Source organism: Amblyomma mixtum, chromosome 9, assembly GCF_055824585.1.
Source record: "Amblyomma mixtum isolate Tamu chromosome 9, ASM5582458v1, whole genome shotgun sequence".
In the NCBI taxonomy this organism is placed as follows: Eukaryota; Metazoa; Arthropoda; class Arachnida; order Ixodida; family Ixodidae; genus Amblyomma; species Amblyomma mixtum.
In genome coordinates this window covers 116539945-116565041 of record NC_143020.1, presented here as the reverse complement: position 1 = coordinate 116565041, position 25097 = coordinate 116539945, and the positions used below count along the sequence as shown (strand labels likewise).

At 46.2% G+C, this 25097-nt stretch overlaps 1 protein-coding gene across 3 annotated transcripts in view; it reads right to left on the bottom strand.

The window, feature by feature from the left end:
- mv (lysosomal-trafficking regulator mauve) overlaps nt 1–21614 on the bottom strand; it is an 86826-nt gene extending 65212 nt beyond the window's left edge. Inside the window, exons 1-10 of one of the 3 annotated variants that reach the window (XM_089561621.1) lie at nt 21082–21614; nt 20423–20532; nt 18211–18290; nt 16703–16856; nt 15148–15232; nt 12210–14296; nt 6954–7112; nt 5558–5723; nt 3447–3607; nt 2296–2380 (exon numbers count right to left, since the gene is read on the bottom strand). In XM_089561621.1, coding sequence (XP_089417747.1) covers nt 2296–2380; nt 3447–3607; nt 5558–5723; nt 6954–7112; nt 12210–14296; nt 15148–15232; nt 16703–16856; nt 18211–18290; nt 20423–20509 — 3064 coding nt within the window. In that variant the 5' untranslated portion in view covers nt 20510–20532; nt 21082–21614. Of the gene's footprint in view, nt 1–2295; nt 2381–3446; nt 3608–5557; nt 5724–6953; nt 7113–12209; nt 14297–15147; nt 15233–16702; nt 16857–18210; nt 18291–20422; nt 20533–20834; nt 21044–21081 lie in introns of those variants that run through there. The other 2 variants (XM_089561619.1, XM_089561620.1) reach the window with 2 other exon arrangements.
- Between the last annotated feature and the right edge of the window lie 3483 nt (nt 21615–25097).

The following is a 25097-nucleotide window of genomic DNA, read 5'->3' as shown; positions in this document are numbered from 1 at the left end:
AACTTTTCCGAACTTACTATTGAAGAAAACTGGTCCTTGTACAAAAATAAACTGATAGAATTAATAGATAGATACGTACCTAAAATTAAGATTGTCTCAAATACTACCTCTCCGTGGTTTACCAAAACCCTACGCCGCTTATGCAACAAAAAGAAGCGTATTTTTCGTCGCGCTAAAGCATCTAACCTTCCTGAACGCTGGGCAGCATATCATCGCATTCATGTTGAATATTTAATGGCTGTTAAAGATGCTAAACAGAACTTTTTTGACAACACCCTCCCATCACTTCTGCAATCTAATCCGCGTAAATTCTGGAATATTGTTGGGGGCAAAGAAGATAAGGTAATTCAACTAACCCGTTCTGACAATATTTCCATTCCTCCGAACCAGTGTTGTTCCGTTTTAAATGATGTGTTTGCTTCCGTTTTCCAGAAAAGTGCTAATATTTTACCGCCTGTAACTACTTTCTCTTATTTGCCAATGGACCCTATCAGTATTGACTGGGTCGGTGTGCAAAAGTTGGTTGAAAACTTGAAAATGTCTTCTTCGCCCGGTGACGATGCAATCAGCTCTAAAATGCTGAAACTCTCTGAACCCTACTCTTCTATTATGCTTTCAATGCTTTTTTCCCAGTCACTCTGTTCCTCAGTACTTCCAGGCGATTGGAGGGTTGGCAAGGTTGTTCCAGTACCAAAATCAGGTCACACTCATTCTCCCGATAACTATCGTCCTATATCACTCACAAGTATACCATGTAAAATTTTGGAGCATATCATATACTCTCATCTGATTGATTTCCTTGAGTCTAATTCCTTCTTTTCAGCAGAACAACACGGTTTCAGGAAGACATTTTCATGTGAAACACAGCTTGTATGTTTTACTAATGACCTTTTTGCTTACACTGACTTGAACATTGATGTAGACTGTGTGTTTTTGGACTTCGCGAAAGCTTTTGATACTGTTTCCCACGATCTCCTAATTCTTAAGCTTAGCATGCTTAACATTGACCCTAACGTACTGAACTGGATTAAAATCTTCTTATCGAATCGAACTCAATATGTCTCTGCTAACGGCTGTTCCTCCTCTCACACCTCTGTGACATCCGGTGTACCACAAGGGTCGGTACTGGGACCTCTTCTCTTCCTAATTTACATTAACGATATTCCTGAATGCATTTCTCATTCTTCTATCAGGCTTTTCGCAGACGACTGCGTCATCTATCACAAAATATCTAACCAAACTGATTCTATTTATTTTCAGGATGATCTCACAAGCGTATCTAACTGGTGTGATAAGTGGTGCATGCGACTAAACGTTAATAAATGTAAAACGATGCATGTGTCACGTCGCACTAACATCACTGATAACAAGCGTACTTATGTTCTTCACGACATTCCACTTGAATCAGTTAACTCCTACAAATACCTAGGTGTTCATATCTCACGTAACTTATCATGGCATAGACAATAGACACGTCGAACATGTCGCAAATAACGCCAATAGGACTCTTGGATACTTGCGCCGAAATTTCTCTACCGCGCCTCTGCCGATAAAACTAACCCTTTATAAAACATTAGTACGACCAAAGTTAGAATATGCATCTGCAGTTTGGGATCCTAATATAATCACACTGATAAACACACTAGAATCCATTCAAAATCGTGCAGCACGTTTCATCTTAACTAACTATTCCCGTTACGCCAGCATTACTTCTATGAAAAACACACTTGCCTTACCAGACCTTTCTTCGCGCCGGAAGTGTTTTCGACTATGTCTTTTCCACAAACTGTATCACCATAACCCCCTGTTAAAGGATCATCTTTTTTCGAGCCCTTCATACATTTCATCCCGTTCCGATCATATATTTAAAGTCGGTGTTCCATTTTCGAGAACCAAATTGTGTCATGATTCTTTTATTCCTAAAACCAGCGCTGACTGGAACGACCTTCCTCCCTCCATCGCTGCCATTACCGATGTTGAGAACTTCAAGAAAACTGTGTTTTCTGCCATCATATAACTTGTTTTGTATAACTATGCACTGTATTTTTTTTTGTTGTACCACTCCTTTCTGTAATGCCTTCGGGCCCTGAAAGTATGTGAAATAAATAAATAAAAAGTCAGTCAAATGACAAACGACTGTTTTATGGTTAAGATTATGAACAGCCACTGGTCATCGTTTGTTCTAACAAGTGAAAGTTACGACACAACTAGACACAGCAAAGGTGCACAAATCTTTCTTTTTCTTAACTGTTTTAATCAGGCCAGAACAATCCGGTAAAAGAAAGCATAATGTACCCAGGGTGTGGTGCTCTATGAGGTCAGGCTGGTCAGGCAGGTGGAGGAGGCAGCCAAGGCCATGGCACAGTTTCCCCACAGCACCCTGCAGGCGATGAATGTTAGGAGCAGCTCTGCATTACGTCTCCTCCTGATGAAGTGGACTTTACATAAAACACTAAATGAACAAGACAACAAACATGAGGTATGTAGCACAAGGTAAATGAACAGATTAATGTTCTGCATGCTTCTAATGGTGCCATGCCCAGTGACAGTGAAGCCAGCATGAGGCCCATTTAGTTCGATTCCACTGTATCGGTACCTGGGCATGTGCACAGTACTCCGCATATGTTGACATATAGAATGATGATGCAGGCAATGCTAAATATCGGACACTGGTGGGCGAAAATCTTGGCCCACATGACCAAGCATGGTGGTCATTCGTAGAGTGCTGACCACAGTGACATGCACCGAAACGAAATTTAGTGCTGCGTCAAAAGATGTTCGATATCCTTCGAATTTCGTGCCATAGACGGCGAACGCCAGCTTTTCTATTAAAGGTGCACTAAAAATGATTCTGAGCTCATCTTTTTAAAGTGCGAACTCTATCTACACACTCCAAGCATTCTCAGAAACTGAATTATTGTCCTTTGTAGCCAATTTTCCTATTAAATCTAATTAGGCGTCCCATCTCCCGCAATTTCTTTTTAGCTCACCTGGAGTGCTTTCAACCAGCCGCTTCCACTTTGATTTTGTTTTTTAGATTTCAATGAATAGCTAGTTTCAGTCGCAGACAACACAACTACACATTAGGCCCATGGAAATAAAAATGCACATGGACTTTTTGCTTTATGTATCCATCCACCGATGGCAGAGTAGCAAGCCGCCACGCAACCGGCTGAACGGCACTCCACACGTTGGTCGACTCCTCCTACTTGAGGAAGAGAGTTAAAAAAAAAAAAAGCGGGAACCGGGATGCTTAATTAGATTTAATAGGAAAATCAGCTGTACAGGACCATACTAAGAATGCCTGGAGCGTGTAGATCAAGTTCCCGCGATAAAAAGACGAGCTCCAAATCCTCTTAAGTGCACCCTTAATGGGGCGTATAATGCATTCGCATTGAAACAAACCGCAAATTGAAATGAACAGTTCCAGAAGGCAAGACACACACCTGCTTCACAAACAGGGTGAGGAGCAGAGGGTGCTGGGAGCAGAGCGTGGTGAGCCTCTGGATGGCATGCAGCGCCACGTCAGTGCGGTTTGGGCACAGGCGGCAGACCAGGTCCAGCACCAGGGAGCAGACCTCCTCGTAGCACACCACCGACACATCCCCTGCACAGCACACATGCGACCACGGCTGCAGGCTGCCTGGTGCTGGTACGCACACTACTGTTTGTTCAGAAGACACGTGTGAAAAGGACAAGCAACACCAAAAAGGATGGTGTATAACGTGTGGTTTCAACACAGTCAAAGTGGCAATGACTTTCAGAGCCCTAATCCCTGCATGTCATGGCTCTCTTGTGGGACACCATTAAATTATTTCAGGTTCAATGTGACTCACCAGTGAGCCCCACACGAAGCCAACTCTTTGAAACCGCCAACAGATGGCAATAGTGACATGCCATGCGTGCCTTTCGCATGCTCCTTGAAAAATCTGAGCTGTCACACTCCTGCATCGTGTGACTCATGGTGCGTTGTGTATTCATAGCTGCACAGCATGAGTACACGACGTGACCCACCGGTGGCCCATGACACAGTGAACGTGTTAATGTCCCACAGCCCACAGCTGCATGTTGACCATAAGGGACACCATAGTGGAGGGGCTAATATTATTTTAGACAACCTGAGGTTCCCTACATACTATTAGGTACAAAACATCTCCAGGACGCGCGATCGGAGCTTCGGGTGCATATGCTATGTGTGCCAAGAAATGCCTGATTTAACTCGCACACATCGGAGAAGGCAAGTCCAACTATTGCCTCCACAAGAGTGGTTTTCAGCCAATGGAAAATAACAAAGCTATGCCACTGCACCCAGGATTTGAACCCTCAACCTTGGGCCCAGCTGCCCAACACCAAAGCCACAGAGCCACCACGGTGGGTTAGAACACCAGGAAAAAATTATAATTTGAGAGGCTTGTCATTACGAAGTGCCACATGGGCTACAAGGGACGCTATACTGGAGGACTCTGGATTAACTTAGGCCGCCTGGGTTCTTTAACCCTCCGTGAATGTGAATGCAAGGCTATGTTCAATAGCCTTGCATAATGTTCAATAGCCTTGCAAGGGAACAGCAGTTCGCAATTGGTAGCGAGGTGCTAGAAGTAGTAAGAGAATATGTCTACTTAGGGCAGGTAGTGACCGCAGATCCGGATCATGAGAGGGAAATAACTAGAAGAATAAGAATGGGGTGGAGTGCGTGTGGCAGGTTCTCTCAGGTAATGAATGGTAGCTTACCAATATCCATGAAGAGGAAAGTATATAACAGCTGTATCCTACCGGTACTCACCTATGGGGCAGAAATGTGGAGGCTAACAAAGAAGGTTCAGCTTAATTTAAGGACAATGCAGCGAGCTATGGAAAGGAAAATGATAGGTGTAACGTTAAGAGATCGGAAGAGGGCGGAGTGGGTGAGGGAACAAACGCGGGTTAATGACATCCTAGTTGAAATCAAGAGGAAGAAGTGGGCTTGGGCAGGGCATGTAATGTGAAGGCAAGATAACCGCTGATCCTTAAGGGTAACGGAGTGGATTCCAAGAGAAAGCAAACGTAGCAGGGGACGGCAGAAAGTTAGGTGGGCGGATGAGATTACGAAGTTTGCGGGGATACAGTGGCGGCAACTGACAAAGGACAGGGTTAATTGGAGAGACATGGGAGAGGCCTTTGCCCTGCAGTGGGTGTAGTCAGGCTGATGATGATGATGATGATGATGATGATGAATAAGGGCCTGATATGATGAGGGCACGTATTTGTATCCTACTATTCACCCTCCCATTCCCTTACTTATGATCGAGAACACCATGCGGCTAGTGACACGCTGCAAGTGAATGAAAGAATTTTACAGTAGAATAAACACATGTCTTCATATGAGGCCATGCGTTCCAGGGGGCTAGCAGGCATTGACATCGCACACCTCTATCACCACCATCAGAATACGGCTGCTGCAGCTGAGATTGAATCCGCAACCTTGGGATCAGCAGCCGAACGCCAAAGTCACTGAGCCACTGCGACATGTGGAACACCAAGAGAGTCGCTGCAGAAAAGTGAGGCGTGGAACTCTCACCAGCCTCCCGTGACACGGACAGTGTCCCTTCCGATGTTGCGTAGTCGTCAGGACTGGACTCCGAGTCGGCTTCGTAGCCAAGTTCGTCGTCAGCTGCAGGGAGGAGGGAAGCAGAGCTGGACTCGTGTCGGAGTAAGGCTGCACGAGATGCCAGGCTGCTGTCCACCTTGAAAATAAAAGTAAAAGAAAGGATGATTGCAGATTTACTGTTTGCCAGCAAAAAACATCCACAGGATTTTAATCTTCCATACTCACTCCCACACTAGCAGAGCTACACACAGAGGCAGCACCACTGTGTTTGCTGATGTACAAAAAGACACATGCATAAAGGCGGAACAATATGAAAAGATTAATTTCGGTGCCCCTCAAATGACGTTAACAACTTCTTTGCAACTGCATTATTAGTAAAGCTATTCCAGCAACATAGTTCGTAGAAATAATACACTTGAAGCTCCAAAAATTCATCTAATTTCTAGTTCACTGTAGACTGCTATCTAATAAGTAGACCTTAATCACTAAGTGTTTCTTTTAAATATACCAAGTGTTTCAGGGAAGCTGATCACTAATTTTTAAAAATAAGGTTTTTGAGGTAAAGAGAAGCTTTTCGCGACATAGTAATATCAGTGCTGGCGGACGTCAAAAAACAGGCGAATCATGTTGACTAGTAAAATAGGTAAATCATGTTAACTAGTAAAGTGATTAACTAAATTTTAATTGTTAACTTTTTAACTGTTACCGATAGGCACCTGACTGCAATTAGAGATTTGCATCCGACCGTTAGTAATAGCCATGTCAATTTTTAGAATTTCGAAAACGTGATTACCCTCGTCACTGTGGCCCGACAAAATATGGCTACATCGTGGCAAAATACATGCGCTTTCAAAAAAGCATGCCGGCAAATCAACTCCTCCAGTGCACGTATCTAGTCGGAATAGCCAAATTTTGTCGAGCTGTAGCACCAAGAATCGTGTTTTCGAAATTTTAAAAACTGATATGGCTATTAATAACAGCTGGCTACAAATCTCTAACTGCAACCACATCAGCCTATTGGTAATAGTTAAAAAGTTAACATGAAACGCCTGTTTTTTTCCGCCCGCCAATACTGGTACTACTATGCCATAAAAAGCTTCTCTTTAACTCAAAAACCCTATTTTTAAAAAAATTAGTCATCAACTTTCCTGAAATACGTGGTATATGCTTTTGTTTTTTTCATGATTATTTATTATGGATGACTCGGTTTATGGATGGTTTTACTTTGGAATCAAAGTGCCCGTATTAATGAGGCACCACTGTAGTTGTAAGCCCAACTATATCAACAGCTACGAAAAAGAAAGTTTTGCTCCAAGATGCATTACAACGTAACTTTGAATGTGACAACAGTGCACGTGATCAGCACCTTTGGGCGGCTGCAGAGAGTAGGCACACGTGCCCAGTGCACAAGGTTGCCAAGCAGGGCGTCGAGAAGGCAGCGCCACTCAGCTGCAGTGCGGTTGACGCTGGGGCAGCCGTGCAGGCGATTCCGCAGCTCTCGCACCAGCTCCTTGCGTTGAAGGCACTGCAAGGGGGTGCCGATGAGATCACAAGCTGAGGTTGCACTTGAATGGATACAATCACGGGGCATGTTTTTCCATGCTCACACATATAAATGCCAGTGTGGGCAACATTTTTTCGGAACAAATTCTGCAAAGTTAGAGCAAGCGTCTACAAGACCTCCAATAAACAATGCCACTTTACCTGTCTACAATGTACAAGCTGCTTAAAAGGCAAATGAAACAAGATTTCATGATGTACTGTTTTTACCCGAATGTAGCACCACCACAAACATAACGCAAGGGTCACTTCTGATGATGCAGAACAGGAAGAAAATATTTAGATTGTTCGAGAATACTAATTCAATCGCAACACAAGATGTCACTTTTCACTTCGATTATGAGAAAAAAAATGCGTGAACTACACTGGTGCCCAAGTTATTTGAAGCTTGCAGGTGCAGTATGCCTGTGCACTGTTGTGTTGGAGCACTCAAACATGCATCGAACATTCCTCCAGCCCCGCCCAATAGCTCAGTGGTTACGGCGCTCGGTTGCTGACCCGAAAGACGCGGGTTCAATCCCAGCCGCAGCGGCTGAATTTCGATGGAGGCGAAATTCTAGAGGCCCGTGTGCAGTGCGATGTCAGTGCACGTCAAAGAACCCCAGGTGGTCGAAATTTTTGGAGCCCTTCACTACAGCGTCCCTCATAACGTGAGTTGCTTCAGGACGTTGAACCCGAATAAACCAAACCATAAACCAAACCGAACATGCCTCCTGAATTCAGTAGCGTCACGCATCGCTACCTTGTTCCGTTTAGCTTTGATCCCACTGCCATATCACACGAACAAGATGTATTTGTGATGTACTGACAAGCACATGTTTCACGTCGTGCTGTTTTATTGTTGTTACACTGTTTAAACTACTACTAATAATAATGACAATAAATGGTTATGAGCGAAAGAAAGGCACAGTAAATAACTCACTCAGGGTGCATACCCAAAATTCATGAAGAGGGTGCCAGGAGAGAAAGAGAAAGAGGTGACGTGGTGGAGAGCGATCAATTTCGACCATGTGGGGTTCTTCAACACGCACTGACATTGCACAGGAAATAGGCGCCTTTTGAGTTCTGACTCCACAAAAATGCGACCGCCACGTTCGGGATCAGAAGCGAAACGCCATAAACCATCGAGCCACCATGTAAGTAGTCTGGCCCATTTATAACAATCTCAATAGGAACACATTTTACCTCATCTCTTTTCTTTTTTTTTTCATTAATAACACATTTTTTCATTGGTTCTATTAAAAATGAAAAATTTAGAATACAAAATCAGGACTTCTTCATCAAACTATTTTTATCCATGAGTTCATTCATCATGCCCACATTACGCTGCATTTGTCCTGAACAGAAAACACCACAAAATGAAGTCGCCTTCTCTTTCTACTCCATGACCTTTCGTGGGCACCCAACTGCTTCCTTGAAACAATGGCACTGTCTTTCTTTCCTTCTCACTGCCTTATCCATTCACGAATTCTCCAGATTACACACTGTTTCTATACTCTGCCCCACCAGTGACAGATAACAGGGCTGCTTATCTAAAAGCTCCTCTGCTTTCTCTCATCTTTAGCACACCTCTGAAGGCTGTGTTTTGCTTCATTTCTACCACTTGGTATGCCGTAGAGAAAGACAGTGACATCTGACCACAGGCGCTTGGTTTCAGCACAATGGCATGGCAGCCGTACAAAACCACTAAAAATCAATCAATGCTCCTTGAGCCACAGAGTTGCTGCCAAGAGTTACTCCTCTTAAACGGACAGACAAATTAATTCTAAGCACCTAGTTTCTTTCAGTGGAACGGAAAGCCTACTGTTCAAGGTGTTTGAATCTGCACCGATTCTGTTAATAAAGCTGTGAAATATTTTTATTGAGTCTTTCGATCAAGGGATATGCTTGTTCTTATGTATCCTAATGCTGATCATGAGCAATCCATGATGATGGGGAAACCATGATGGCGATAAAATGTCACCGTACTCTCCAGACATTAACTAGACAGCTTTACTGATCATGAGCAATCCATGATGATGGGGAAACCATGATGGCGATTACATGTCACCGCACTCTCCAGACATTAACTTAGTAGACAGCTTTAGTGTAACGTAGCGTACATTTGAGTTTCCGCATCTAAATCAGTTAGGACAGAGAAACGAATGCTTCATCAACAACAGTGTTAGTGGTCTGTGGTTACCACTTCAACCACAGAAACACAAAACACTGCGAAGCCACCTAGTGACAGAAGCTAGAAGCACATCATCGGTGATGCGAGGGAAGCACTGCTTTTCAACAAAGTGTGCACAAGAGAGAGTGCTATGACAAACACTCCTGAAAGAAAAAAAACACTGTGCTTTTAAAGGTGCACTGAAGAGGAATCTGAACTCGTCTCTTTGCCGCGGGAACTCGATCTACACGTTCCGAGCATTCTCAGAAACTGCGACTTATTGCCCTGTGTGGCCGATTTCCGTAATTAAATCGGATTAACGTCCGGCTCCCGCCTTTATTTTTTGAATTCTCCTCGTACGCTGGGCGGAGTCGATCAACGCGTAGAGTGCCTGTCAGCCACCTCCGTGGAGGTTTTGCTTTCGCTTTATTTTGTTTTCTGGGTTTCCATGAATAAATAGTTTCATTCACAGATAATATAGCCGCAAAATAAGCCCACAGAAATAAAAATATGCGCGGACTATTTGCTACTACAGATTACTACGAATTACTCCGCTGATGGCAGAGCTGCAAGCCGCCACGGGACTGGGCGAAAGGCACTCCACGCGTTGGTCGACTCCGCCCACCGTACGGGGGAGAATTTAAAAAGAAAGGCGGGAGCCGGACGTCAATCCGATTTAATTAGAGAAATCGGCCACACAGGGTAATAAATCGAAGTTTCTAAGAATGCTCGGAACATGTAGACTGAGTTCCCGCGGCAAAGAGACGAGTTCAGATTCCTCTTCACTGCACCTTTAAGAAAAAATCAGTAATATTTTAATAATGTTGTGGTCACGTGGTAGGATACATGATAATGGTAAATTTTCACCACAAGCTCGCACTCCAGTTTCTTCTCTGCGATTCTCAAAGCGAAATTAAAATTACAAATCCTCTTTTTTTTTTATATACTGCAGAGCTTGATCTTTACAATGTGAGGCAAGATCTTTTCCGTTCCACCATAACCTTATGACATATTCCAGTCAGTTGTCAGACCCTTTATAAGCGGAAAAACACTGCACACAAAAGGACAAAGGATTACACGAAGCCAATGCAACAGGGGCACTGTTTCCCAGCCATCCCTTATCTTTTTGGACAATGCATTTCCTTGTCTCCGTGAGTTTCCAGAAATATCAGCTTTCCATTTCACTTTGTTGTTGTTGCTCAGCAGTACACTGCTAACAAGCCATACATACTTCAGTCCAGCTAACTGGTCCGCAGTGTTTCGGAAAACAAAGCCGTGAAGTGCCCAATCAGAAAAGAGAACACCCTCAAACCAAATGCCAGTCAGATGTTTTGTACAGCCCTATCTGAGCAGCCAGCACTCCTGCGATCTCATAGGAGTTTGGAGGCATCAGTTATCCAGATCAGTAGGCCCAAGCTAATATGGGCTCGACAAGCAGCAATTATAAGACAACCTCACTTTTGTAGTAGTCTTTCAGAATGTGATGCCAAATTTTCAAGCCAGACTCTCCAGTTAGTGGAATGACAGCCAGTGTGAAGAATGTGTAACATGCTTGTTTCACTGATAAGAGAAACATAATTGAACAAAAGGCTTTGATGAAAGCAAACATAGTTTATTAAATACTGAGCACGAAGCAGAGTGGTTTGTTGGGCATATGTAGGCCAAACGGGGCGATGTTTGAACGAGCGGCTCCGTGAACATCGGAAGAACATGGAACGGAAAGGCAATGGGAATTTGGTTGTTCATTGTCAAGAGTGTAAATGTGTACCTTCCTATAACGAGATGAAGATAGTAAGCAGGAACCGTGACCAAACAGCACGTGAAATAATTGAAGCCATGAGCATAGCGGACAGTGGGGTTGCATGCGTGAGTAGCACGTCCCTTTCACTACTATCAAAGGAAAGGGCATTTTTTCAAAAGGGAAGGTAGGACTGGACATGTGACGAGACAGTTTGTCGATTTTTATCATCCGGGTGTTACCATCTTCCATTTTTATAAGCTGCTGGTGTGTATAAAGAGCAGTGTTTCCCAAATAAAAATTCGGTTGTAAGTCCAGCGCTGTGTGTGTGTGTCTCTATCTTTCAGTCCGTGTCTTTTAAGCGCAGGTATATTTCAAACTGAGCACGAAGTCCACCAGTAAAGCAAATGCTGCTAGCGTTGATACTGTGCCACAGGTACGATCACGTGACTCCGCTTTACTGCAGTGGCCGTAACAGCAGCAGTAGCAGTACTGCAGTAACAGAATTTCTGCATTTTAAACAATGCAGGTGGTGATGTTCTCTTAACTTCCCCCTTTGCAAGTGCCTATATTGCACATTTTGATAGTTAGTCGTTACGGCAACAGTGCAGGCTTTTTATGCTCCTGCCCCAATGCGAGAAGCGCACAACGAAACTGATGTAAGCTCCATTTTCTATTGAAAAGATAGGAAAGCTGCGAGAATCATAGTTAGTTAAGCTGAACATGGGAAAAGCAACAAGTGCCTGCTGTCAGGTATGCAGCAAGTTTTTCAGGGAGCAACATTTCCTTTAGAGCATTTGTGATAAACCGTTTGGCAGCTAGCAGCCCACACCAAAGGAAATGGCTGAAATGTACCTCTACAGAGATCAAGCTTTTAAAGAATGCTTTGCATCGCTGCCGCTATCTTACTCGCCTACTCTTAAATAGTTCAAGGGACCAGTCGAACAGCACCGCATCTGCCAGAACTAACCGAAACCAACTTTCGAGAGTGACTGCAAGTTAGCTGCTGTGTGCAAAAGTGCATTATTTATCTAAGGTGTTCATTGCAAGAGGATGCAGTGATTGATTGATAGAGTTCATGCACTCTCCTCAGGAGGTGTTTCAAAGCCCGTTTAGAATACAGTTCTACGTTCAAAAAAATGCACAGGAAGAGAAATGAGGGCAGGACTCACCTCGGACTGATACCAGAGGCGCACCGGGCACAACTGAAGAAGCAACGCAAGCAATGTCTCCAGAGCAGGGAACACCTTTCGGCTGCACGGACCGGCTTGTACCGTCTCGTCAACAAGCCACAGAAGGAACCGATAAGCCTCTGCACAACAGCTGCCCGTCCTCAGATGGGAGCGCACCACACTGCACTGCGCCACGCGGCGGCAAGATGACCACAGTTCGGCCAGCGTCGACAGCTGTGCCTCCTGACTGGCAGCAGACTTTGGATCCACGCTTTCCTCGACAGCGGACTCGTTCAGCGACTCGATGGATTGCATCGTAATGAGGGGTCTCACCTTCCGCAGGAACTCTTTCGTTTCCGCGGCTAGAAACTGCGTGAACGCTGCGAGCGCATTCGATTCGCCATCAACACTGGGCTGCAGCAAGCTGTTTTCCGTGCTCCCACTCTCATCTCCTTCTTTGACACTATTTACATAGGCGAGGATGAGGGTTTCGATCAGGATCAGAGCTGCATGCCTGTACACAGGGGCGACAGAAGGCACAAGCAACCGGTACAAAAGCTTCGTCTGCAAGCTTTCCGGCAGGAACACTGAGGAGGCATCGGCACCGAGGAGCGAAAAAGCAGACACCGAAAACCACAACGGGTTCAGCTCCGGCTCTGCGCTCGCTGCATTTGCAAAATCAAACTCCAGGAAACATGGCAACGCCACCTGCATGCAGATCAGCTCTCGAAACGGTGATCGTGAAGCTTCCATAACAGTGAGCAAGTGCCGGCCAATGGAAGCCTGTATATCTGCATCACCCTGATTCAAAAGCGAGGAATATGTTGCGCATGTAGAATCTCCTCTGTCCTGGCGTTCGCGACAGGTGAAACACGCTTGGGTAAACAGGCCCAGCTGCGCACACAGGTACTTCTGCAGCAGCTGCAAAATCTGCTGTTTTTCTTCCTCGGATCGCGAGCCAAAGTCAGAGAGGAGCGGCACGAAGACCTCGTCGAGCGTCATGCAGCAGCAGACGCCGCAGCGGGAGAGGGCTTGTGTTGACAGAAACGGAGTGTTGAGGAGGATGCTGCACAATGACGCGATGCAACATCCCGAAGAGGGCTCCGACATGCTGTGTCTGAGCTGTGTTCCAAGCAAGGCATCGTGATGATGAAATGCTACACCTTGCCTCCGCGCAGTCTTGGCACGCTTCAGCGACAGAACAATGTCAGCGAGAAGCCCACTGACGGTGAGGCAAGACGAGCGATCGGAGGAACGCAACATCGCTTGCAGGCTGCTGTGAGAACACAGCCTGTGCACAGCTTCCACAATCCAGTTCAGGCTTCCCTCCGACGATGGAAAGCTTCGAATAGCATCCCGAATGAATATCAACGCAGCACACATGCTTTCCACCACCGCCTCCGAGTCTCCAGCATCCAACGCAGGCTGGCACGTGTCCAGAAGTGTAGAAAGAACGCGGTACTTGCGGATGGACTGATGTGAGTAACCACACCCTGAGTGAAGAAGCTGCGATGTTGCTGTGACGATGAGACGCAACACTCTTCGATGCAGAGACTTGGAACTGGGCTGTCCCAGCAGCTGCTTGAGCTGTGACCCTCCCTGAGGCGAGTAGGAGAGGCTGGTGAACAGCTCCAGTGCACCGGGGAGGCATAGTCCCGATATGGATGTAGCGATGGCTTGCCAGCGATCACCCTTGTGAACCGCCCCGCGACAGGACTGGGTCAAAAGAGTGACGAGACAGTGCAGTAGGAAGGATGGTGCCACACGGGCACTTGCGACCTTGGTTTCATCTTCAGTGAGGGTCTCTTCGAGAGGTGCACTACGCCGCGGGTCCAGGCGCTCTTCCCAACCCTCGCTTGCAGAGTCCAACGGATCCTTGTTGGACAGAAACAAGGCGGTTGACGTCCGCAGCAGTGGTGAAGGCACTTCCATTTGTTCTGAATCTGATGAATCAGAGCTGTCTGACACTGAGTCTGCCTGAGGTTTTTGTCGACAGCGGCGGTGTTTCAAACTCGTCTTAGTTGGGCTCACTGGGGTGACAGAGCAGGCCATGAGGTCCCTCTCCTCAAACTCCCACTCGAACGTTCCTTGAAGAAAGGAAAAGAGCAGGCAGTTAAATTTCATTATATATATATATATATATATATATATATATATATATAGTTTGGCTTTGATTGGTTTGAATGCCTTAGCAAAGGCAGGATATCTACTCTGATGTCAATTACGGAAAAGCAAGAAAAGGCAGCGCAATATAAATGCAGAGTAAGCTTAAAATTTTTTTGTGACTTTCTTGAATGCTGTTACTCAAAAGCAAATGGCCCACATTTAACCGCTATGTACAGCCGGCCAAATCTTTAGCTGGCGTGAGCGACGGCCGCTTTTTCCACGCTCGTGCACTTTGTGAAGAAGCAAACTTGGGGAAAGCTCAACATTAACCTGGGGTTTAGTGAGCCTCTGCTTAAATATGATATCTTAGCAAGTTTGCGTCGTCATAAGTTGCAGGAGCATGGAAAATGCGGCCGTCGCGCACGCCAGCTAAAGATTTGGCCGGCTGTACATAGCTAAATAAATAAGAAAGGTTTAGCTCGATTTCCCTCAAAAGTCCTCCCACTTCTTTTCCAATATGTAGTAGTGGAAAAACAGGAAACACAAAAAGAAGTGCCACAGGAGGCGGCAAGTGCTTTATCATGACCGTACACAACTTTGAAATTCAGAGTTGACCAGTAAGTGATGTGAAAACTGTACATAAAAAAGATGGCCCCTGCAACTAAACTATAGTTACATGCAACATTGCCTGCTCTTACAACTTACAGATATTGCAAATATTTTGAATGCAAGAACAGTTTGGAAGAATGAGTAAGCAGGACAGAAAGAAAACAAACACAGTGTTGGTGTCTGCACTGAAAGCACTGTCAAGCAAATGACAGCTACGCAGTACCTGGTGACCATGGCTCTTCAAGCTTGGAGAAGAACGCCAGAAGAGAGATTGCCACCCTGGACAACTCCTTGCAGCATGGCAGGGACTGCGGCCAAGAAGAAATTTGTGTCACGACAGAGAAGCGCTTCTCACTGTTATAAGCGACGGTACACTTGTTCTGCCATCTTGAAAGTGACCCTCAGTTTTGTCACTGATCTTTTTTCTCCAACGAACAGTGATAAGAACTCCACGTGCATAGCTGACTAGCATTACTCATGACACTGAGATTTTAGTCCGCTTTATGAGAAGTACTCCATTTTACCTAACCGCTACTGCCCTTCCCCTACACTCTTCAAGAGGAATAGAAGAAAAGTCTGGTTTAATAAATTTACATTATGTCCGCTTGAAAAAGCTTTACATGCAATTCACTGCTGCCCGTGCTCTATGGATATGTTACAATGAATCCTCAATACAACCCAAGGTCAAACAAACGCAGCGTAATAGAATGCTTTAGCTCACCAATACTACTCAGCTGCTAATCCTCAAAGACAGCCCTTGATTAAAATTAACCTAGGAATGGGCCTACAAGTGTTTCACGATTTCCTCAAAGCAAGAGGGTAGATGTTCGTGCACGCCGGTATTCCATAACCACATGTTCTAGTGCAAAAGAGGCCTCAGAGAGACAGACGATGAAGGTGGCCAAGGTAATGCAGAGCAGACTTAAGCATTCCGACTTTTCTCACACGTTAGGCTGAAGAGATGTTCCTTTCATTTAGTATCTTCTATTTATGGAAGAAAAGCTTCTTCCAATGCACGCATTCCCAGGCAGTACCTGGGAGCCCGCCAGCAGCATTTGCTAGTATATGTAATAATGTCACGAAATTTTCACTAGGTAAGGTATGACGGAAGTTTGATCATTGAAGCACGTTTCATAATTACCATAGCAGCAACTGTACGCACTGCACAGGCGATAACTTTACACCAAATTATTTCCGAAAAACCCGTGGCGAAATTGTTCTAGACAGCAGCCGTTCCATGGAGTGCAAGCTGGAGAAAACAATGACAGCACTTCAGGCACTTAAAGGTGCACTGAAGAGGAACCTGAACTCATCTTTTTGCCGCGGGAACTCGGTCTACACATTCCAAGCATTCTTAGAAACTTCGATTTATTGCCCTGTGCAGCCGATTTCCCAGCCAATTTCCCTAATTAAATCGGATTAACGTCCGGCTCCCGCTTTTTTTTTTAAATTCCCGCATACAGTGGGAGGAGTTGACCAACAACGCATGGAGTGCCTTTCAGGCAGTCGTGTGGCAATAGAGCAGCAAGCCGCCACGGGACTGGGTGGAAGGTTGGTTGACTCCTCCCACAGTCTGCGGGGAATTTAAAAAAAAAAAGATGGGAGCCTGACGTTAATCTGATTTAAATTAGGGAAATTGGCCGCACAAGGCAACAATTCGAAAATCCCAAGAACGCTCAGAACGTGTAGATCAAGTTCCAGCAGCAAAAATACGAGTTCAGATTCCTCTCCAGTGCACCTTTAAGGCACTGAGACCAGCCTGGGTGATCCAGGCATACCTGGGAGCCAATGCGGACAAGCGCCCAGAGCAACTTCCAGCCGCGGCCGGACAGCAGAAACTCCCGGCAGGGTGCCGGATCATCGCCGCTGCATGCCTCGTGCACCTCCAGCATGAGCTGGTGAGCCAGCACATTGCCGGCACTGAGCCACTCTCTGCATATACACAGTGTAGCACATCACACAAAAAGTGCGCATTACTATTTCATGTGGGAACCGTTGTTAGGACAGTGTGGCGGCAGAGGGTCTAGTTCCGTGTGATTTCACTAGAGGGCGCTAGTGGATCGCCAAGTCATCATCATCATCACCATGCATGCAAAGCTGGCTTACTCACAAAACGATAAAGCCACGAAACACGAAAAACTTTTTCTGTCTATCGTCCACATCCACCCACTATAGCAGGAACTTGGTGCTAAACGAAGGCAACCGATAACTGGCCGTCTAGACAGCAGACATTGAAAAACAATAGAAAGATAGGGCATTGGTTTACTGCAAAAGATAGTACAAAGATATATAATGCGCAGGTGAATATGAACAAATATAAAGGCTAACAAAGGTATAGCCACAACTATTCAGCACTGCATCTGATGTGGAGCCCACTTCAGAAAAGAAAAAAGCCGCTTTTCCTTAGACTACCAAAAAAGATGAAATGCAGATGCACCTGTATCCTTCATTTTGTTATCTTTATAGTTTTAAAAATATCTCTTGCGATGCAATCTCATGCCCTTCCTGCCATAGAGCACATACTGTATAGCCCATATTGTGTAATCACAATCGCAGTAATAAATCAACTCTGTGTCAGTACCTTCTTTCTGTCACCTCATGTAGTTCAAACAATAGAGAACATCAATCATCAATATTCTTACACTCCCTAGAGGTTGGCTGATTCTTAGGTTATTTTAGCCTTTACTTTGTACTTCACCATTCTTGGCCGAATAACACGAAACAAAAACTATTTCACCACAACAATAAAAGCAACCTGGAACACAAAGGCTGGCCGCAAGTGTAAGCACACACTCGTCACACAACTTTTATCACACAACTTTTATGGTGAGACGAAAATGGTTGTCACATGTCACAGACCAATATAGATGCACGTGCTAAAGTGAAAGGCAATCCCGTTTAACTGCCGCATGCTCACAGCGTTATCAAACGCCATGACGTCACTACTGAAAGCGACACAATGGACCAAGATAAAGGAATGGTGTCATGACCAAAAGAGAAAGTGGTAGCGTTTTAATCTCTTAGCACTGCATAGAGGGTTCCAACAAGCCTGTGAGTCACACACATTACAGCCGAAATAAATGTAACTCATAACATGGCTGGTAATGTCAGTAAAACCTTTCCTTTCTATTCTTTATCACCCATCTTGTTCATCAGGGCAGTGAATGCTCATTTCCCAACCACTACATGTGAGCGTCATCGTCTTTACCTCCATACACTTTTCACCGACAAATGAGGAAATGCAACGCATATTTGCAAGCAAATTAAATACCACAGAGACACTTACGTGAGTTGCACTGAACTTGGTACATCTTGGTATTCCACTATTAGCTTCACCAGGAATATGTCAAGCAACTGACTCTGCAACTGTCAATTGAGCCACGATGAGCAAGAAAGCATATTTAAACCTGAAGGACACGTACAAACTACACACTTGTTGTTCACGTTCAATACAAACTGCCCATTTTTTGTGTTTGCTCAGTTCAGGGCAAGCAAAAAAATATATGATGCGTTACATCACACATGCAGTATGTGTGATCTAACACTTATAAAAATATTTTTCCAGTCCCAGGTGATTACCACACCAACCACCACAGCGAAAAAAAATAACTTAAACAACACTTCCTGTTCTCTCGTCAAGCAAAATACGTATTATGCCTTACTACAATCCCTGCCATCAGCCTGACGTCTCATTAATTTCAAGCCAGTGACACAATAATGACACAAAAGGAAGAAAGCTACTGTCCTGAAAGACTTTAAACAAATACGGTCAGACCAATACACCGCTGTTGAAACCTGAACTAGGGTTGTAGAATTACCATGGTAGATTTGAAATAATTTCTGCAATGTTCTGATTTGTTGACACACTATGACACAAACTGGTAGAGTACATGTCGGGGAGGCACAGTAGAAAAACAGTGAGAGCAGGGTCGTTTTTTTCTTTACTTATAATTACCAGAAAATTGAACAATCTGGTTGGTTTGCATGTGCGTTATGACTGACAGTCAGAAAAAGTGCTTCAAGCATAAAACTAAAATTTTGAAATGTGATAGCCTGGGCCTACTGCAAGAACAGGCACAGTTTGTTCATTCCCACTGTCTTCACTTCGCAACAAAATTGAACAAGAACAACTGGCCCAACACGGCAACCTTGATCTGAAACACACTCGTACCTCTGTCATATCTTGACACAAAAAAATCTAAAGAGTCATGGCAAAAGTCTGTTCTATATGTCAAGAAAGAATTAATGCCATCAAATCGCACCCCACGACACTGTATACCTCAGCAAAGACTGGGTGCCAGTCATTTACTCCACATATAAACACAGAAGTGGTCCCAATGTATTCTACGCTTCAGGTTGCTGTAAACAAGTACCCTACGTCATAAAAAAAAATAATAATTCTTACTATACAAGCACACACTTCTCAATGCATAAACTCTTTCAGAGTCAGTTTTAGGATGCGCACTTGCAAAAATGAAAAGCAAACACTACAGAAGTGGTCAGATATGACAGGTATGAAAAATGCAACCAAGCAAGGCACATCAGCTGTGTTTGTTTTTCGCCTCTGTGATCCAGTATTTCACCCACGGGATGTTTAAATTGAAGCTACATAATGCATATAGAACCTTGATTGCCAGTATATGTTCCCAAGGAGTAAGATTACTCCTTATAAAGGATGACAATATAAAATCATATTTATGAGTGGACTTGATCTAGGACACTACCTCATATTAGTGGACATCAAGGGGAGATCGAATTCTCCACAAATTTTCACAGAGGCATATACCACTGCAGTAAAGTTTCCATGTTAATTTAAGCATAAGAGTAAGTCGATAGCTACACAATAATGTGAGACATCAAATGTTTATGATTCAACAAACAGCGACGAAAATCAGTGTAAGGATCCACTGCATCCTTACATCATGCACAGGCCAGTCAGGTAATGTTTCGCACTGCAATGATTTGCGAGCTGTGGTGATCAAACTTGTATGTTGTGCGTTAAAGGTCATGCATGACTTGCACTTTAATTGCTTGCTCAAAGCAATGTGGCAAAAATATTTGAGAAAAACCTGTGCACATTCATTTACAGGCATAGTATATATTGATATGCACTACAATGTCAGCATGAAGATCGAGCTAGTAAATGCGTCTCTACAGTATGACAGCTATAGTGCAAAGCAGTGAATGCATGCAGCAATTTGCGCCTGATAAATGCAGTGAATAAAGCAAGGCCACTGCATGATGTGTTCACAGATGAAGCAAAAAGTTTTCCGCAAGCGGTCAGATGACCTATCAGAACATGACGCACATATGCAACGACCTGTGCAGAGTCTGAAAACCAGAATGCAAAACGTTAAAACAACCCGCTCAAGCATAGCCGCGGCGCACATCAGCTACACGGCCTCAGCCTCTCGTGAGTGCATTGTTTCGATCGTGAAATGAAGCACGCACGCAAGCGGGGCATGAATCGCATAACAAATGCAATTAGTAGGCATTACCTCCCGACTTCGGCTCGGCGCGGCGATGAATCTGTGCCACGCCTCTTTCAGTCCGCGGCTCACTCGCTTTTCCGGCATTTGGATCATCGTCCTCGTTTCTGGACATGCCACTGGACGGGAAGCATTCGCGGAGGGAGAGAGCAGAGAGACACGGCACGGTCGGCGTTACTCCACAGGTGGTCGATCGGTTCCACGCATGAAATCGCGCACAACACACCACTACGCCGCACGTGCGCTGTGATCCTCGATCCAGCGCTACTGAACTGCGAGCGAAAACCTTATCGTCGACGACGGTGACGCACCGTCGCGTGAGTTCAGTGCAGGGGAACACTATACCGGCCTTGTACAGGATGACGGTTCCGTGACATGACAGTCGCGAGCAAAACCGGCACAGAACAGAAACTATGCGCACCAGTCAGATTTTGCTCCGCATCGCGAAGCACGGCAACTTCCGGCCGGTGGTCAAGAAAGCCCCCCCACACACGACTGTTTCATCCTTCGACTCTACTCTCGAGTGGAGATCGAAGCCTCCCTGATATGATGCGAGTATACCCAGCGTCCCCCGCCGTTGTCGGAAGTCGCCACAGCGTGCGATAAGGCCCCCGACAGCGATAAAAGTGGGCGTGCACTCGGCGCGACGCCTGAGTTGCGTAACTTACCCGTCGAGTATCCCACTTGCGATTGGCTATCGCAACGCAGGCAGTAGCGACCACGGCAATGGCTCACCGTCCCTTCCTCAGGGGTCGAACTAATCACAGGTTATTCGCGCGTCGTCGGAGTCCATTTCTCGCGAGTGTGCTGCAGATAGGCTCGGCAAGCAGTCGACGTACCGGCACGTGACTGAAGCGCCACGGGACACCGGACCTAATGTTTTGATGCTCCAATGGCTCCAGCTTGATGGCATTCGGCAAATGCGCACTGTGCGCAAGACGAACGGGAAAAGGGTCGAAATGAACCGCTGCGGTGACACTCGAGAGAAGTAGGGCCAGCTGTTCCAAATTTAAAACTGTTAGAGCTAACACGGAACAAAAACAAGAAACACAAGTTACAGTAGAGAACGGACAACCTCGGCCAACATGGAGGACCTACAGCGCCATGTTGTGGCAAAGCGACTTACAACCCGTTGGTCAGAGTTTGCGGTTGGGAAGTTTGAAAAAGGCTAATATTATTCACATAGCCTTCAAGCAAGAATTTGTTCACCTCATCTCTCCTACGCCGGAGAAGTTGAGAGATATTTGTCTGCTGAAAATTAAATGAAAATTGGTTTTTGAGGGCAGGAAACGGTGCAGCTTGGAGGAAGGAATGGCGCAGGAAGTATCTCTGTGGACACCTGAACAGCGCCGCCGCGCCGTAAAGAAGGGATAAAGGAGGGAGTGAAGGAAGTAAGAAAGAAAGAGGTGCCGTAGTGGAGGGCTCTGCAAAAATTTCGACCACCTGGGGATCTTTTAGCGTGCACTGACGTCGCACAGCACACGGGCGCCTTTTGCGTTTCGCCTCCATCGAAATGGGGCCACCGCGGTCGGGTTCAAACCTGGATACTCCGGCTCAGTGGCCGAGCGCCCTAATCACAGAGCCACCGTGGCGGGTATTGTCTGCTGCAATAGGCCATTCAACCATATGTCTAATTCTCCATAACCGCTTTGAGAGTTCCTCAACCAGCTGGCCAAACATGGCTAGTGGACAGCTCCGTGAATTAAGCCCAGACACATGGACTCTTACAAGTAGGAGGCCACCCTTGAGGAGGGACGCGCCTCAGCAGTCGGGAAGAGCGGACGTGTCTCACGTCGGCTCCGCCGAATTTTATGATCCTTTCCCGAAGCATTTGCCGAAGCGCTGCGACACCATCTGGCTACACTTCCAGAACAACGAGGAGACCACCCACCCTTGTTCAGGTGGGACCGTTTTCTCAAATCCTTCGAGAATTTGAAGACCAAGCGGATCGCGCGAGTTGCTAAGCCTAACAGTTAGGCCACGACTCAGCTGCCCGCCGCGGCTCCGCGGGCAAATTCTGCCGCAAACCATGACGACCCTGATGGGATACGACCCGGAGGGGATGCAGATTGTCACCATGCCGCAGGCGAAAACCCCAGTTTTCGACAAGGTTACGGAGGCGATTATCCAACGCAAGATAGAAGAGTGGGAACGCGCATCAGCCCGTGACAACCACTCGGCACGGCAAAAAGGTCGAACGCCAGATGGACGCGTCACCGCGTCAGGGGATACGCCGCTGCAGCAGACGCCCCGCACGCAAGTCAAGCGTTGGAAGCCTCCTCCGCAGCCGCGTCTGGACAAGCAAGATGCAGTGATCATAATCAAACCTAAAGGAACGCTGGATCTCAGCAAATTCAGGGGAAGCAACGCGGTCGGAAACGCCTTGCACATTGCTGCTGGCGTCGACAAGGGCTCAGCCGAGCTCAGCGTTTGGCCCATATGGGAACAGAACATCATCGTCGTCGGGGTGCGAGACGCCCAAATAATCAGAAAGATCCTGGCAATTCACGAAATTCAGCTTGGGGACAAGGCACATGATGTGTACTCCTACCTCCGCCCCTCCGACGACACTTGCAAAGGAGTAATACAAGTGGACCCGAGGGTTTCCAACGAAGACATCACGAACGCGCTTCGCTCCCCGGACGCACCAGTGGTGAGCGTGAGAAAATTAGGTTCCTCCAACGTGGCGGCCATCACGTTTGAAGGAAGAAAGGTTCCGTTTCACGTCTTCTACTACGGTGAAGCGGTTCCAGTACGCCTATACAAGAAAACAACGCCAGCCTGCGCACTGTGCGGGAAACTTGGACACCGGGCGGATGTTTGCCCTTGCCCTTCGAAGTCAAGATGTCCGCAGTGCGGTCAGCAAGATGTTCCAGAATCCCACGACTGCCAACCCAAGTGCACGGTCTGCGAAGGTCCACATCCCATGGGGTCGAATCAGTGCAAGTACAAGTACCGAACATCACAAAAAACCAAGCCCAAGACAGGAGAATTCAACCACCGGTCAAGATCCAGGCTTCGAAACCGGTCCGGCAGCAGAGGTCCATCGAGCAGCGGGGACCGACTGACCCACCAGGACCAGTCCAGCAACAACTCAGCACCACCCGGCTCACGCTCTTCAAGCAATGGACCTGGGACTACCGATAATGTGTCGCACAACAACGGCAGTCGTCCAGCCGAGAAGACAACAGGACCCCATAACAAGGAGCAGCGCAACGGCAGCAAGGTGAGCTGGGCAGATGTAGCTGCCTCCTCCCCCGAAGCGTTGGCTTACAAACGACTTAAAGCAGAGATTGAACAACTAAAATCAGAAAATAGCACATTGAAACAGCAGTTAGTCATCGCAGTCAATCCAAACAACACATTACCTCCATCGACGCAACAGGCATGTCCGATGGAAGAAGATAGGGCAGAGCTACACCCTCCGTCTCCACACCAGTTAGATGCTAGCACCCCCGAGAGGCAAGCAACTACACCAGACGCACCCCACCAGGCACCAACTCCGCAGGCACCACCATCGCAGGCACTAAAGCAGCAATATACAGAGCACCCCCAAACCCAGGAACGCATCACTCGCTTGGAAAAAACAATTCAAGACCTCATTGAAAATAAATTACAAATTATGATCGAGACGATAATCAAAAGTATGTTCGAATCAGTTATTAAACCCATGATGGAAAACCTCGAACCAGTTTTAATAAGGATGCAATCGCAGGAGATCAGAATTGACCGCAAACTTCAGGAATTATCAGATGGTTCTCACAACAGAGGCACAAAGCTGCAGGGTAAAATGGGAACTCGTCGTCTGCCAAGCACTCAGCCAGATCTACAACCTGAGGGCGCACCACATGATGAGGCACAAGTTTCTAGTGTTCAGCATGGCTCCACAACGTAGACATAAACTTACTATCCTACAGTGGAACTGCAGGGGACTAAAACGGAAGAGGGAAACATTACAGCAATACATAGACTGTCATCCCGATACGCCGCAAATAATAGCCCTGCAAGAAGTGAATATGGAGGCTAAGATCAGAGGATACTCAACACATCAAACAAATCCCTCGACATGCATCTTGGTCCACAAATCATGCATGGCAATAACTGTAGACCTTAATCTAGACAGCGACATTGAATATACCTTCATAAAAATACTGCCACAGCACAGAAACAGCAAGGGCACCTATATACTCAATATATATAGTCGCCCCAAACAGAACCGCGTAGCCTTCGACGTGATCTTTCTTAAAGCCCTAAGAGAAGCCCAAAAAGCTCCCCTAGCTATAGTTGGCGACTTTAATGCTTCTAGCCCCCTATGGGGATACCCCAGGGAAGACACGAAAGGCAGAAAACTAGCATCCGCCATCGCTGACATGGCCCTGACCCTACTCACGGACCCGCAGCACCCGACGCGAGTCGGCACCAGCGTAACGCGGGATACTTCTCCCGACCTCACGCTCGTCCGCAATGCCCGCAACTATGAGTGGCTCAATACAGGAGAGACCCTAGGCAGCGATCACTACGTGCTGCAGACCATCTTCGAAAGCAACAAGCACAGCAAACCACGAGGGCAAGCCAGAATTACAGACTGGGAGACATTCAGAAAGGACACCAAACTAACCACATCCGAACAAATAACCAGCTACGAAGATTGGGCGGCTTCCATTCTCGACCTTAAAGAAAAGCT